We start from the raw sequence: 16,640 nt of genomic DNA, 5'->3' as shown, positions 1-16,640 counted from the left end.
AGTTCTAGCAATTTTTTGGTGGAGTCTTTTGGATTTTCTATATAGAATATCATGTCATCTACAAATAGTGAAAATTTGACTTCTTCCTTGCCTATTTGGATGCCTTTTATTTCTTTTTGTTGTGTGATGATAGCAGGCATTCTTTTCCCCTTTGGTCTTAATGAGAGTGCTTTCATATTTTGTTATTAATAATTCTGATGTTTAAAGGTTTTTGGTAGATACCTTTTTGTTCCTGTTTGCTAGAGTTTCATTGTGGAAAGCTTTTGAGTTTCAATAAATGTTTTTCTTTATCCATAGATGATTAGATGGTTTTTAGTTTTTTATCTGTTAATGTGGTGAATTACATATTACATTTTTAATGTTGAACCAACTTTGTAGTCCTGATACCAATCCATTTTTACAGCTTTTTCATTCATGGCTACTTGCTCTTTGCCAATATATTTAGTATTTTTTGCATCTATGTTAATCAGTGAAGTTGACCTTCAGTTTTTCCTTCATGAACTCTTCTTGTCAGATTTTAGAATCAAGATACTAGTCTCATAAAATCTATTGGTGAGTATTCCTCTTTTTCTTCCTTAGAATAATTTGCGTAAAATCAAAATTCTTTGTTTTTTGAATGTTTGGTAGAACTTTGTTCATCTTGTCCTGTGATTTTCTTGTAAAAAGAATTTCTTGTGAAAAGAACTAATTCAGTTTGTTCTAAGATTCTGTTTCTCCTATAGTAATGAAGCTATAGCATTTTTTCCTGAGAATTTTTATGTCCTATGTAAATTTTCAAATTTATTAAAGTTGCCCATTATCTTCTCTTATCTAAAGTTGGTAGTATATGTAACTATGACCTCTTTTTCCTCCCAAAAAGGGAGAAACAAATTTTTCCATGGATTTATCATTTTTTTTAGTATTTTCAGTCATTTTTCTCTTCACTGACGCTCTCTAATTTATCTTTTTAAAAATTTCATTTATTCCTCCTCTTTATTATTTAATTCCTCCTGCATTTATTTATGCTGTTCTCTTTTTTTAAGTTTTGGGTTTTTTCAAAAATTTTTTTAGTGTTTATTATTTATTTTTGAGAGACAGAGCACAAGTGGGGGAGGGGCAGAGAGAGAAAGACACACAGAATCTGAAGCAGGCTCCAGGCTCTGAGCTGTCAGCATAGAGCTAGATGCGGGGCTTGAACTCACAAACTACTAGATCATGACCTGAGCTTAAGTTGGATGCTTAATGAATTAAGCCACCCAGGTGCCCTTCTTTTCTTAAGTTTTAAAGTTAGATAATTCATTATTTTTGAGGCTTTCTTTTTTCTATTATAAGCACTTAAGACTATATTAGGGATATATTCCACATGTTTTGATATGTCATCTTTTTGTTGTCATGTATATCTAATCATTTTCTAATTTCCATTGATTTCTTCTGGACCCATGAATTAAGTGGAATTTTTAAGTTCCAAATTAAAAATTTTTTAATTGCATTGTGGTTAGAGAACATGGTCTATTTAATTCAAATTCTTTGAAAACTTATTTTATGTCTTAGTGGTTAAGTGGTTGTTGTGTCCTAAAAAATATTATCTGTTTCTGGTTGTGGAGTGTACAGCATTTGATATATGTTCATTGGATTAAGCTCATTAATTTTGCTGATCAAATCTTCTGTGTCTTTATTGATTTAAAAAAAATCTCTGAGGGGCACCTGGATGGCTCAGCTGGTTGAGCGTCCAACTCTTGATTTCTGACTGAGGTCATGATTTCATGGTTTCATGGGTTCAAGCCCCATGTCTCAGGCTCTGTGCAGTGACCCTGTGGAGCCTGCTTTGGATTCTGTCTCTCTCCCCTTCTCTCTGGTTCTTCACCATGCACGTACGCACTCTCTCTCTCTCTCTCTCTCAAAATAAATAAATAAACATTAAAAAATTATTTAAAAAATTCTGATGATGAATATATACTTTTTTAAGAATTCTGACAATTGGTTATTTCTGTTTTGAAAATATTTTATTAGGTCATATGTTTTTGGATTGTTCTATCTTTCTGGTAAATTCTTCCATATATTATTGTTACCCTTTTTAAATCTAGGATGATTTTTCTCTTAATTATTTTGCTTGATATTAGTGTAGCTATATTAGTCTTCTTTTGTTAATACTTGATGTAGTTTTTCTATCCCTTTATTCTCTTATTTTCTGTGTTTCTCTTGTAAACAGTATATATAGCTAAACAGTTTTTTATTCTATGATAATCTGTGTTTTAACTAAATGATGGCAGTCAATTACATGTTTTGGTATTACTAATAGAATTGGACTTATTTCTACCATCTTATTTTCTTTTATAAATTCTTTTTCCATTTTTTTCTTGTTTCTTGACTTTTTCTCCATCTGCTAATTTGAAAGTTATACAGTCTATTTTTTTTCTTGTATTGATTAGCTTAGAAAATTTAACATTTATGGGACACCTGGCTAGTTCAGTGAGCAGAGCCTTCAATCTTGATCTTGGAGTTGTAAGTTAGAGCCCCACATTGGGTTAGCAATTACTTAAAAATAAAATCTTTAAAAAATTTTAACTCTATAATCATCTTAACAAAGTCTAAAATCATTCTTTACCTTAATTTTTTCCTCCCATAAAAACATAAGAACCTTAGAATGTTTTAACTTCACTTACTCTCATTTCAGTTCTTATTTCTTTTAATCTCATAAATGGTTATTTTGTTTTATGAAGTTACAAAAGTAGACCATTAGTTTTAGTGTTGTTTAGATTTACCTACATTTCATTTTCTTCATTCACCATTCTTCTCTATATACCAGAACTTTTACCTGTGTCAAATCCTTTATCAATAAATATACTATATAAACTATTTTGTTATTTATTCATTTGTTTTGTATATTTATTTTGATATCATGCATGTAAGAATCTTTTTATATATGCATTCATAAATTGACAGTTATTTTTCTCAGCACCTTAAAGATAACACTCTATACTTTTCTGGCTTCTATTGTTACTATTGAGAAGTCAGTTCTCGTTAATATTTTCTTCCTTGCTTCTTTTAAAAACTTCCTTCTCTTTGTTCATGTTACTGTATATTTTCACTGTGGTGTATCTAAATGTAATTTTTTTAAGTTTATTTATTTGTTTTGAGAGAAAGAGAGAGTGGGGGCAGGGGAAGAGAGAGAGGGAGAGAGAAAGAATCCCAAGCTGGCTTTGCACTGTCAGTGCAAAGCCCTGTGTGGGGCTCCAACTCATAAACCGTGAGATCATGACCTGAGCAAAAGTCAGATGCTTAACTGAATGAGCTACCCAGGCACCCCTAAATGTAGATTTCATTTAAAAAAATTTTTTTTAATGTTTTTACTTATTTTTGAGACAGAGAGAGACAGAGTGTCAGCAGAGGAGGGGCAGAGAGAAAGGGAGACATAGAATCCAAAGCAGGCACCAGGCTCTGAGCTGTTAGCACAGAGCCTGACGTGGGGCTTGAACTTGTGAACCATGAGATCATGACCTGGGGTGAGGTTGGAGGCTCAACCAACTGAGCCACCCAGGTGCCCCATATTTCATTTTAATTGCTCTACTTAAGATTTATTATGATTCTTGTATCTGACCATTCTGGTCTTAACAGTTTCTGGGTAATGATCAATGGTTATTTCTTCACATATTATTACTCCCCTATTCACTGTATTTTCTTTTCCTAAAACTCCAGTTAGATGTGCCTATGACCTTCTTTCTCATCCAGGTTAAACTGATGCTCTAAACTGATCCAGGTTAAACAGTTGCCCCTTACTGACTCAAAAGTAACTTTTGAAGTCTTTTTGACCTCTCTTTTACACAACATCTTAAGTTTGCTTGTTTTAATATGTCTGGTTTGTCATTTTAACTAGCCTGCTATATTGCTGGACAGGGATCCTGTGTACTGTTAAAGGATCTAGTTACTCACTACCATGTTGCTCTAATTTTATACCCATATACACTCCCTCTGAATGAGAAAGGATGCATCTACACCTTTTGGTAATGTGGTAGATTAAATATAATATCATAATGTGTTTTCTTAATTTTCTTTGAACACATGAGATGGATTTTGTTACATGCCTTTAGTACCCAGTTATTTTTAAAATTGTCTCTTCACATCATTTGTCTGCTTTTAATGGATCATAGTTCTTTTTACTTATCTATAAGGTCTCTTCCTTATTCAGGATTTTATTCTTTTGTCTCCAAAATTATTTTAATTATGGTAAGACACATATAACAAAATTTACTCTTAACTGTTTTTAAAGTACTGTCTATTCACTATCATTAAGTACTTTCATAGTGTTGTGCTACCGTCACCAGCATCTTGCCATAGAACTCTCTTTATCTTGTAAGACTGAAACTATACACATTAAACAGTAATTCTCCATTCTCCCTTTCCCCAGTCTCAATAACCATCATTCCACCTTCTCTCTGTGACTTGCACTGCTGTAAGTACCTTATATAAGTAGAATCATACAGCGTTTGTCTTCTTTTGACTGGCTTATTTCACAAGGGGTAATCAAAGTTCATTCATCTTGTAGCGTGTGTCACAATTTCCTTTTTCTTTAATGTTTGCTTATTTATTTTGAGAGAGAAAGAGAGAGAGCGAGCAAGCCAGGGAGGGGAAGAGAAGGAGAGAGAATCCCAAGCAGGCTCCATGCTGTCAGCACAGAGCCCAACACGGGACTTGAACTCATGAACCATAAGATCATGACCTGAGCCCAAAATCAAGAGTCTGATGCTTAACTAACTGAGCCACCCAGGTGCCCCACAATTTCTTCCTTTTTAAAAGTGAAATAATATTCTATTGTATGTATATATCACATTTTGTTTATCCATTTAATGACATATGTTTTGGTTGCTTCCATCTTTTGGCTATTGTAAATAATGCTCCTATGAACATATGGGTAAAAATACCTGTTTGAAACCTTGCTTTCAATTCTTTTGGGTATATACTTAGAAGTGGAATTGCTGGATCTTATGGTAATTTTATTTTTAATTTTTGAGGAACTGTTATACTGTTTTCCACAGAGGCTCTCCCATTTTACGTTCTCACCAACAGTGCCAAGGGTTCCAGTTTCCCCACATTTTCACCAACACCTGTTCTTTTCTTGTTTGTTTTTAATCTTTTTTTTCCCTTTTTTATTTTAGAGAGCGCGCGAGCAGGGGAGAAGGGCAGAGGGAGAGAGAGACTCTTGAGCAGGCTCCACACTCAGTTCAGAGCCCAACATGGGGCTCAGTCCCACAACCCTGGGATCATGACCTGAGCTGAAATCAAGAGTTGGATGCTCAACCAACTGAGCCACCCAGCCACCCTTTTCTTTCTTTTTTTTAACAGTAGCCATCCTAATGAGTATGACTCCAAAATTTTGGAGTTTTGATTTGCATTTCCCTAATGATTAGTGATGTTGAACATCTTTTCATGCTTGTTGGACATTTGTATCTCTTCTTTGGAAAAATGTGTATTCAAGACCTTTGTCTATTTTTAAATTGTGTTCTTACTGAGTTGTAGGAGTTCTTTATATATTCTGGATATATATGCATTTTCAGATGCATGATCTGCAGATGTTTTACCCCATTTTGTGGGTTGCTTTTTTATTTTGATGATTTTAATCTTTAATGCATAGAAGTTTTTAATTTTCATGAAATTCAGTTTTTTTACTTCCTCTTTTGTTGTCTATGTTTTATAGTATTATAACCAATAAATCATTGCTAAAGTCAATGTTATGAGGATTTTTTTTCTCTATGTTAACAACTAAAAATAATTCAGTTTTAGGTCTTACATTTAGGTCTTTGATCCACTTGGGGTTAACTTTTGTATATGATGTAAAGCAAGAGCCCAGCTTTATTGTTTTGCATGTGGATATCCAATTTTCACCGCATTTGTTAAAAGCCTGTCCTTTCCCCATTGAATGGTTTTGGCACCCTTATCATCTGTATGTCTTCTTTGGAAAAATGTCTATTCATGTTTTCTACCCATTTCTTAACTGGATTGTTTTTTGGCTGTTGAGTTGTATAAGTTCTTTACAGATTTTGGATACCAACCCTTTATCAGATATGTCATTTGCAAACCTTCTCCCATTTTGTAGGTTGCCTTTTAGTTTTATTGATTGTTTCCTTCACTGTGCAGAAGCTTCTTATTTTTATGAAGTCTCAATAGTTTATTTTTGCTTTTGTTTCCCTAGCCTCAGGAGACCTATCTAGTGAGAAGTTGCTACGACCAATGTCAAAGAGGTTACTGCTTGTGTTCTCCTCTAGGATTTTAATGGTTTCCTGCCTCACATTGAGGTCTTTAATCCATTTTGAATTTACTTTTGTGTATGGTGTAAGAAAGTGGTCCAGTTTCATTCTCTTGCGTGTTGCTGTCCAGTTTTCCCAATACCATTTGTTGAAGAGACTTTATTCTGTTGGATGTTCTTTACTGCTTTGTCAAAGATTATTTGGCCATATAGTTTTGGGTTCATTCCTGGGTTTTCTTTTCTGTTCCATTGATCTATGTGTCTGTTTTTGTGGCAGTACCATATTGTCTTGATCACTACAGCTTTGTAATATAATATGAAGTCTGGAATTGTGATGCCTCCAGCTTTGCATTTCTTTTTCAAGATTGCTTTGGCTATTCGGGGTCTTTTGTGGTTCCATACAAATTTTAGGATTGTTTTTTCTAGCTCTGTGAAAAATGCTATTGATATTTTGCTAGGGATTGCATTAAATGTGTAGATTGCTTTGGGTAGTATAGACAGGTTAACAATATTTGCTTTCCAATTCTTAAGTATGGAATGTTTTTCCATTTCTTTGTGTCATCTTCAATTTCTTTCATTGGTGTTTTATAGTTTTCAGAGTATAGGTCTTTTTATCTCTTTGGTTAGATTTATTCCTAGGTATCTTATTGTTTTGGGTGCAGTTGTAAATGGGATTGATTCCTTGATTTCTGTTTCTGCTGCTTCATTATTGGTTTATACAAATGCAACAGATTTTTGTACATTGATTTTGTATCCTGAAACTTTACTGAATTCATGTATCAATTCTAGCAGTTTTTTGGTGGAGTCTTTTGGATTTTCTGTATAGAGTATCATGTCATCTACAAATAGTAGATCCTTGCCAATTTGGATGCCTTTTACTTCTTGTGGTTTCTGATTGCTGTGGCTTGTACTTCCAGTTCTATGTTAAATATCTGTGGTAAGAGTGGACATTCCTGTCTTGTTCCTGACCGTAGTGGAAGAGTGCTCAGTTCTTCCTCAATGAGAGTAAGATTAGCTGTGGGTTTTTCCTATTTGTTGGCACCCTTATCAAAAGTCATTTGACTATACATGTGAGGGTTTATATTTGGGCTTTCTGTTTTCTATTCCATTAGTCTGTATGTCTCTTTATACCAGTACCACACTGTTTTGATTACTGTAGAACTTTGAAGAAAGTTCTGAAATCAGGAAGTGTGAGATCTCCAACTTTCTTCTTCCTTTTCAAGATTGTTTTGACTATTCAGGGTCCATTGAGGTTCCATATGAAGTTTTCTTATTTCTTGAAAAAAACATAATTGGAATTTCGATATGGATTGCACTGAATCTGTAGGTAGCTTTAGGTAGTATGGCTGTCTTAGTAATATTAATGTTGTAACCATGAATTCAGGATATCTCCATTTATTTACATCTTCTTTAATTTCTTTCAGCAATGTTTTGTAGTTTTTTCATTGTACCAGTTTTTCATCCCATTAATTCCTATTTTATTCTTTTTCATGCTATTGTAAATAGAGTTGTTTTCTTAATTTCCTTTTCAGATTGTTGATTGTGCATAGAAATACAACTGATTTTGGTGTGTTGACTTTGTATTTTGCTACTATGCTGAATTTGTTAATTCTAAGTGGTGGGGGTGATGTAGAGTCTTTAGTGTTTCTACATATAAGAGCATATCATCTACAAATTTTAGTTTTTCCTTTATAATTTGGATTTTTAAAATGTATTTTTCTTGACTAATTGCTCTGGCTAGAACATCTAGTACTATACTGACTAAAAGTGGTCAAAGTGGGCATTCTTGCCTTGTTCCTGATCTTAGAGGAGAGTTTTCAGTCCTTCACCATTGAATATGATGTTAGCTGTTGGCTTTTCATATATGGCTTCTATTATGTTGAAGTAGTTTCCTTTTGTTGCCAGTTTGTTCAGTGTTTTTATCATAAAAGGGTGTTGAATTTTATAAAATGCTTTTTCTGCATCATTTGAGTTTTTTCCTTCATTTTGTTAATGTGTGTTACATTAATTTTTGCTGAACCATCCTTGCATTCCAGCAACAAATTCAACTTGGTCATGGTGTATAAGCCTTATAATATGCTGTTGAATTCAGTTTGCTAGTATTTGTTGATGAGGTTTACATCAGTGCTCGTAAGGGATATTGGTCTCTAGTTTTCTTATGGTATCTTACTTTGACTTTGGTATCAGAGTAATGCTGGCCACATAGAATGAGTTTGGAAGTCTTCACTCCTCTTCATTTCTTTGGAAGAGTTTGAGGAGGATTATGTGAATTCTTAAACCTGTGATAGAATTCACCACAGACACTATCTGGTCTTAGGCCTTTATTTGTTGGAAGGCTTTGGATTACAGATTCAGTCAACCTACTAGTTATGGGTCTGTTCAGGTTTTCTTTCTTTATGATTCAGTCTTAGAAGGTTGTGTGTTTCTTAGAATTTGTCTGTTTTATCCAATTTATCGGCATGCAGTTGTCCATACTACTCTCTTATAATCCTTTTTATTTCTCTATAATTGGTAGTAATGTGGCCCCTGTCATTTCTGATTTTAGTTACTTGAGTCTTGTTTTTCCCCTAGTCAGTCCAACTAAAAGTTTGTCAGTTGGGTCAATCTTTTTGAAGAACTAACTCTTGGTTTTGTTGATTTTATTATTTTTCTATGTATTTTGTTGATCTCTACTTCAGTATATTCTTTTTCCTAGCTTTGGGTTTAGTTTGCTCTTTGTCTAGTTTGTTCACATGTAAAGTTAGGTTGTTGATTTGCAATCTTTCTTTTTTAATGTAAGCATTAACAGCTTTACATTTCTCTTTTAGCACTGCTTTTGATGTATCCCATACTTTTTGGTATGTTATATTTTTCTTTTCATTGGTTTCAAGATACCTTGTGATTTCTTCTTTGACCCACTGATTGTTTAAGTGTGTGTTGTTTAATTTCCACATATTTGTGGATTTTTCCAGTATTATTTTGCTATTGATTTCTAGTTTCATTTCATTATGATTGAGAAAGATAATTTGTATGATTTCAGTCTTTTAAAATTTATTAATGCACGGGGGCACCTGGGTGGCTCAGTTGGTTGAGCATCCAATTTCGGCTCAGGTCATGATCTCGCAATTCACAGCTTCAAGCCCCATGTTGGGCTCTGGGCTGACAGCTCAGAGCCTGGAGCCTTCTTCAGATTCTGTGTCTCCCTGTCTCTCTCTGCCCCTCCCCCATCACGCTCTCTGTCTCTCTCAAAAATAAATAAAAACATTAAAAATTTTTTTAATTTATTAATGCATGTTTTATGGACAGCATATAGTCTTATCCTGGATACATGTTTACTATTTTGATAAACTTTAGGATTTAAAAAAAAAATTCTTGAAGTCAGTTTGCCAAACTGAAAAATCTGAGAGAATGGTGCTCCACAAGACTGTGCTTATTTCAGATAGTTTCTGCAAGTTTGGGGATTTTCAGGGCCACTCTCATTTGACTAGCTGGCTACAGATAAGAGGGTGCCTACAGTCACCCTCAGGTTTGATAACTCACAACAGTGACCTCCAGAGGTCAGGAAAGAACCATATTATGATTACAGTTTTATTGTAGCAGAAGATAACAAAGAACCAGCCAAAAGCACAGCCACCAATGGCAAGGTCTGGCAGAGTTGCAAACATGAAAGGGCCTTCCAGACATCTCAATATTCAAAAGAATAAGCTTTCAAGAGAGCTTCAGTGTTACAGAGTTATTTGTTTGTTTGTGTTTTGGTTTAACTAGGTAGGTATGATTGAGTGGATCATTGCCCAATGCCCAATGTGATTCAGTCTCCAGCCTCCTTCCCTTCCCAGACTGATACCGTGATAGCTCAAAGCACCAACCCTTTAATCACATGGTTGGTCTTTCTGGCATGGCTAGCCTCCATCCTAAGTCATCACATTAGCAAAAACTATCTAGGGGCATGCCATGAGTCATAAACTATAGCTATAAACTATCAAGTATGGGGGCACCTGGGTGGCTCAGTCAGTTAAGTGTCTGACTTCAGCTCAGGTCATGATCTCACAACTCATGAGTTCAAGCCCTGCATTAGGCTCTGTGCTGAAGCTCAGGGCCGGAGCCTGCTTCAAATTCTGTGTCTCCCTCTCTCTCTGCCCCCTGCCTCCCCCCATTCGTGCTCTCTCTCTCTCTCAAAAGTAAATAAAATATTAAACTATCAGGTATGGTCCAAGGGCCTCACAATTATACTCCTTCCAGTAACTTAGAGTGGTTAGAGGGTTACCTCTTGGAACTATGGACAAAAGCCTGCCAAATTCTTTATTACCCAGTTTTTTAAAAAATTCACTGTGAGGCTCTGACTGTAATTGAATGAAAGTAATAGGTTAATTTTAGAATTAATGGCTTTACATTTTGGTTCTTCATATAGAAAAACAAAGTATGCATCTTCTCCCTTTATTCAAATTTAAGGGGGGGGCAGGTCCCTCATTAGAATTGTAAAGCTTTTTGCTCATTTCTCGCAAAGTTTATTTTTAGGGTATTTTCCCTCTTCATTGTTGTTGTCAATGTTAGTTATCTCCTGATGTTATTTTCTTTATGCCTTCCTCTATTGCTTTTTAAAATTGATTCAGAAGTTGCAAAATGATAACAATCTTATTTGAAAAAAATAAGTATAAATAGTATAGTAATCTCCCTTCTTCTACATAGCTTCTACATTCTATTTGCCTTTTATTTATGGTATGATTCATTTCTGGTGTTTTGCAAGTCACAACATATTCACAATTCTTTTTAATGGTCATTATTATTAGCTGCTGTTATTATTACTTTTGTGACATTTCTTGACTAATATTCCAGTACTGTGTGTGTTTTGTGATTCTGTATTTTAATCTTTTTCAGTATAAATCATTGAACAAGTTGATTTTCAAAAAAAATTTTTTTAACATGTATTCATTTTTGAGAGATGGAAAGGGACAGAGCATGAGTGGAGTAGGGGCAGAGAGAGAAGACACAGAATCTGAAGCAGGCTCCAAGCTCTGAGCTGTCAGCACAGAACCCAACGCGGGGCTTGAACCCACAGACTGTGAGATCAAGACCTGAGCTGAAGTTGGATACTTAACTGACTGAACCACCCAGGCACCCCAGAACAAGTTGATTTTCATTACAACATTTAATTTCATATCATGTGATATTAATATTCTTAGCCATGATTTTTTTGGTTTACATTTGTTCCTTCTTAATCTCTTTTGGTTTGTTCTCTTTTCCCAAATATCTTAATGTTGGAGTGCTCTGGGGTTCATTACTTGCTCCTTTCTCTTCTCTTTATACTCATTCTCTTGGTAATATATTCTCTTTAACTGCCATGTATATGCTGGCAATTTCTAGTTTAAAATCTCTAGTCCAGACTTCTATCTTAAATTCAGTCTTATGGGTCCATAACACTGCCTTCTCAGCATTTCCATTTCAATGTCTAAAATCAACTTGGCTGGGTGGCTGTCAGTTAAGCATCTGACTCTTAATTTCGGCTTGGGTCATGATCTTGCAGTTTGTGAGTTCGAGCTCTGGATCAGGCTCTGTGCAGACAGTGTGGAGCTTGCTTGGGATTCTCTCCCTCTCTTTCTGCCCCTCCCCCGCTCATGCCATCTCTCTCTTTCAAAATAAATAAATATTTTTAAAAATAAAAATTAAAAACACTTTAAGTTTATTATGTTCAAAACTGAACTCCAGATCTTACATATATCCCCACCTAAACCTGCTGTGCCCATGGCCTTTCCCATCAATGTTGATGGCTAATCCATTCTTCTATTGCTCAGGACATAAACTTTAAAGGCTTGCTCATCTCTTTTTACTGTTACTTTCCATATCCAATCTGTCAGGATATCCTTTTGGCATTTCCTACAAAATACATCTAGAATCTGGCCACCTCACTATACCTCCATTGATAGCTCTCTGGTCTGGATCCTCATCATCTTCACCTGGATTACTACATTCATAGGTCCCCTTACTTCTTCCATATTTGCCTCCATTCAGTATTTTCACTGAACTGTACATAAGTATCACTCCTCTACTCCACAGACACTTCAGTGGCTTTCCATCCCACTCAGGATAAGAACCAAATTCCTTAGAAAGTATATAAACCTTAAATAATCTTATCTTTTATTTCCTGACTTCATCTCCTACAACACCTCTCCAGACACACTGGCCTTCTTGCTATTCCCTAAACATATCATATGTGCTTCTACTTTTAGGCTATTTCTTCCACCCACAATGCTCTTTCTCAATATCTAAGTGACTGACTTCTTCACTTATTTCAAATCTTTGCTTAAATGTTAATTTATTAATTATTCCTACCTCTGACTTTACCAACATTCCTAATCTCTTTTACCCTGCTTTTCTTCTTCTGAAGCACTTAGTACCTTCTAACATATAATAAAATTTACTCATTTAGCATTTATTTCCTATCTCCCCCAAGAATATAAGGTCCATAAAGGTAAGGATCTTTGTTTTGTTTAATATCAAAAGCATTAGAAGACTTTGGCACAAGGTTTGATAAATATTCTTGCAAGAAACAACTATAATAATGGATGTTATTTCAGTGCTTGTATTATTCATACATGCATAAAATTATAACCAAGTCCATCCATCTCCATAATTCCTTATTGACATGAGATTTACCTTTCTGATTTTTAAAAAAATGTTTATTTTGAGAGAGAGAGAAAGTGTGAGGGAGGGGCAGAGAGGGGGGCAGGGACAGAGGATCCAAAGTGGGTTCCATGCTATCAGCACAGAGCCTGATGAAGGGCTTGACCTCACAAACCGTGAGATCATGACCTGAACTGAAGTTGGATGCTTAACCGACTGAGCTACTCAGGCACCCCTACCTTACTAATTTTCTTATAATTTCTAATCATTCCTCTTCAAGTTTCTGTATGATCTATTTTCAGTTTCTTGCAAACATCAGAACTACAAAAGCCAATGTTCTTGTGGGTTTTGTTATTAAATTCACATACTTCACTTTATGAATGTAAATTCAGAAATGTTCCTTCTGGTACATCATAGAGGAGACATGTTTTTAAATTATTTTTCAGGCTGGGAATCTAGGTGTGAGACTGAAGAATTAACCTCAAAGCAAGATATTTATGAAGCACAATCATCCCAGAAGATTCTAGAAAAACTTACAAGCTGTGGCCTTGAGTATTCCAGTTTAAGAGAAGAATGGAAATGTGAGGACCATTTTGAGACACAGCCAGTAAATCAGAAGTCATGTTTCAAGGAAGAGACAATCACTCATGAAGAAGCCCTTGTTAATAAAAGAGCACAAGAATATAACAAATCTTGGGGAAATTTCCATCCGAACACACTGCTTCATACACAACAGATAACCACCAAAGAGGAGAAAGTACATAAACATGATACACATAAGAAAAGCTTTAAAAAAAATTTAATGGCCATTAAGCCCAAGAGTATCTATACAGAGAAAAAACTTTTGAAATGTAATGACTGTGAAAAAGTCTTTAGCCAGAGCTCATCTCTTACTCTTCATCAAAGAATTCATACTGGAGAGAAACCATATAAATGTGTAGAATGTGGAAAAGCCTTCAGCCAGAGATCAAATCTTGTTCAACACCAGAGGATTCATACTGGAGAGAAACCCTATGAATGTAAGGAATGTAGGAAAGCCTTCAGTCAGAATGCACACCTAGTTCAGCATCTGAGAGTTCACACTGGAGAAAAACCTTATGAATGCAAAGTGTGTAGGAAAGCCTTTAGCCAGTTTGCTTACCTTGCTCAACATCAGAGAGTTCATACTGGAGAGAAGCCTTATGAATGTATTGAATGTGGAAAAGCATTTAGCAATAGATCATCCATTGCTCAACACCAGAGAGTTCATACTGGTGAGAAACCTTATGAATGTAATGTCTGTGGGAAAGCATTTAGCCTTCGTGCATACCTTACTGTACACCAGAGAATACATACTGGAGAGAGACCCTATGAATGTAAGGAATGTGGGAAGGCTTTCAGCCAGAATTCACATCTTGCTCAACATCAGAGAATTCATACTGGAGAAAAACCTTATAAATGTCAAGAATGTAGGAAAGCATTCAGCCAGATTGCCTACCTTGCCCAACATCAAAGAGTTCATACTGGAGAGAAACCCTATGAATGTATTAAGTGTGGGAAGGCTTTTAGCAATGACTCATCCCTTACTCAGCATCAGAGAGTTCATACTGGAGAGAAGCCTTATGAATGTAACGTTTGTGGAAAGGCTTTCAGTTACTGTGGATCCCTTGCCCAACATCAGAGAATTCATACTGGAGAGAGACCCTATGAATGTAAGGAATGCAAGAAAACTTTCAGGCAGCATGCACACCTTGCTCATCATCAGAGAATCCATCTTGGGGAGTCACTCTCACCACCCAATCCAGTCAATCACCAAGTTCTCTAGACACTATCTCATAAATATATCCAGAATTTATGTTCTTTTTTTTCTATCTCTAAAGTCACCGTAGATTCATCTCACCTCAATCACCATACGGTAGCCTTCCAAGAGGTCTTCCTATATCAACTTTTGATCCCCTTAAATTCATTCCCACCATGCCCCAAACTGATTTTTTTGAGTATAAGAATACATCACTGCCTCCAGTTAAAACTTTTTTTTTCTTTTTTGGCTTATTATTTTCTTAAACTAACATCCTCAGTCTTTAAATTGTCTATGAGGTGCTTCATTATCTGGTTCTTACATACCTTTCAGTCTTATTTATTCCAGTCTCCTTCACTGAGCACTAGGCACTTCCCAGGACTAAGAGCTTAGATTCTGGAAAATCAGCTCTACAACTGCTGTGGCATTGTACGACTTTGAGTAATTTGTGTGACTTATCTAAACCTCAGGGTTTTCTTTAATTCTTCAAATAGGGATAATAAAGGATACTGTATTGTAGAACTGTGATTATTAAATGATATAGTGTCTGTTGTAGACTGATGCATATAAAGGAATAAATTTGCATGTAAAGTGCTTCACGTAGCACATCAATTATAGCAGATATTCAATAAATCATAATAGCTAACGTGTATTGAGTGTCTACTCTGCACCAGGCACTGTTCTACATACTCAGCATATGTTAAGTTACTTACTCCACAGCTAGAACAAAATTCTTCAGTGGACAAAGTAGAACATCCCTGGGAAGCAGCAGGTCAGAATTAAGAAAACCTAAAAATTTTAGAAACATAAGTGGGAGTCTTTGCACTCTAGATACGTAATCAGGATAGACAACAAGTAGTAGAACTACTAACACCTACAACCAGTTTTAGGAAGTTTCTAAAGAGAATTGGATAAACAATATAAGGAGAATGATGATTGAGAAGAATACAGAACTCACATTTAGATCAAGAAAAGAATAGAGGATCACAACTCCAAAAAACCAATAAACATAGAAATTCATACTGTCCCATAAAAATATACCAGGCCCACGCAATTGTATGGGTGAATCTAAGTAATTTAAGAAGCATTTAAATTGTTCTACACCACAGAAAAAGTATAAAGTTTGTGAATGTTTTAGCCAGTGGTTGTAAAATTTAAACCAAATAGGAATTAAGGGTAAAAAGCTACAGATAAATATATATAGGGTTTCCTATATATATATATATTTTATATATATATATATATATATATAATATGTATTATATATATATAATATATATATATATAATATATATAATTTCTCCTTCAGTGAATATTGAGTACCGTTTGCTGGACATGGTTTTAGACACAAGGAGACAATAGTGATCAATACTAAGACTATGTCTTCATGGAGTTAAATTTCAAAGGCTAAAATCATTAACACTTAAATATAAAACAATAGATTTTCTAGACCTAGCAAAATGAAAAATAATAAACTGAGGAGTATTATATGGTCTAAGCTGAAGAGACAGCCTAATAAAAGTTGTCAGCTATTCCTAATTCACAAATTCACTCCAATTAGAACCAAAATTCCTCAGGTCTTTTTTCCTTTTAATTTCACAGCTTTGTTCTAAATTCATCTATGAAGTGTGAACTCTTAAGCAAGACAGCTGTCGAGTCTGACCTATTTCTAGAAATTCTGCATATGATTAAGATGGCTTAGACCCATAGAGAAAAGATGCATTTGGGGTTATTAGAATAATTGTTTATATCCATTACAGTAAGGGAAAAGCAAATAAAATCATAGTGAACTATTTCAAAATCATTACATTGGCAAAAGCATCATAGTACCAATTACTGGAAAGATGTGGAGCAGTACGAATGTTCATACAGTGCTATTGGAAGTAGTTGTATTTAGGATAATTTAGCAATATCTAGTAAAGTTGAAAATGCGTATACTCTGACCCAGCAGTTCCACACTTAAACCTCTTATAGTCTCTCCTCTCTTCATGTGTCTAGAGAAGTATACATGAAAGTCTATTTCAGTATTATTTAAGAATGAAAAGC

The 16,640-nt window shown here is 34.9% G+C and overlaps 1 protein-coding gene across 4 annotated transcripts in view; it reads left to right on the top strand.

Annotated features, from left to right (window-relative positions):
- ZNF570 (zinc finger protein 570) overlaps positions 1–15,798 on the top strand; it is a 37,616-nt gene extending 21,818 nt beyond the window's left edge. For 3 of the 4 annotated variants that reach the window (XM_053210231.1, XM_053210232.1, XM_053210233.1), the window contains 2 exons: positions 9,028–9,057; positions 13,264–15,798. In XM_053210231.1, coding sequence (XP_053066206.1) covers positions 9,028–9,057; positions 13,264–14,621 — 1,388 coding nt within the window. In that variant the 3' untranslated portion in view covers positions 14,622–15,798. The remainder of the gene's footprint in view (positions 1–9,027; positions 9,058–13,263) is intronic. The other variant, XM_027044750.2, reaches the window with a different exon arrangement.
- The last annotated feature ends 842 nt before the right edge of the window (positions 15,799–16,640 follow it).

This window comes from Acinonyx jubatus, chromosome E2 (assembly GCF_027475565.1).
Source record: "Acinonyx jubatus isolate Ajub_Pintada_27869175 chromosome E2, VMU_Ajub_asm_v1.0, whole genome shotgun sequence".
NCBI classification, from domain to species: domain Eukaryota; kingdom Metazoa; phylum Chordata; class Mammalia; order Carnivora; family Felidae; genus Acinonyx; species Acinonyx jubatus.
Note: the sequence above shows the minus strand (reverse complement) of the source record. Positions and strands in the feature narration are given on the sequence as shown.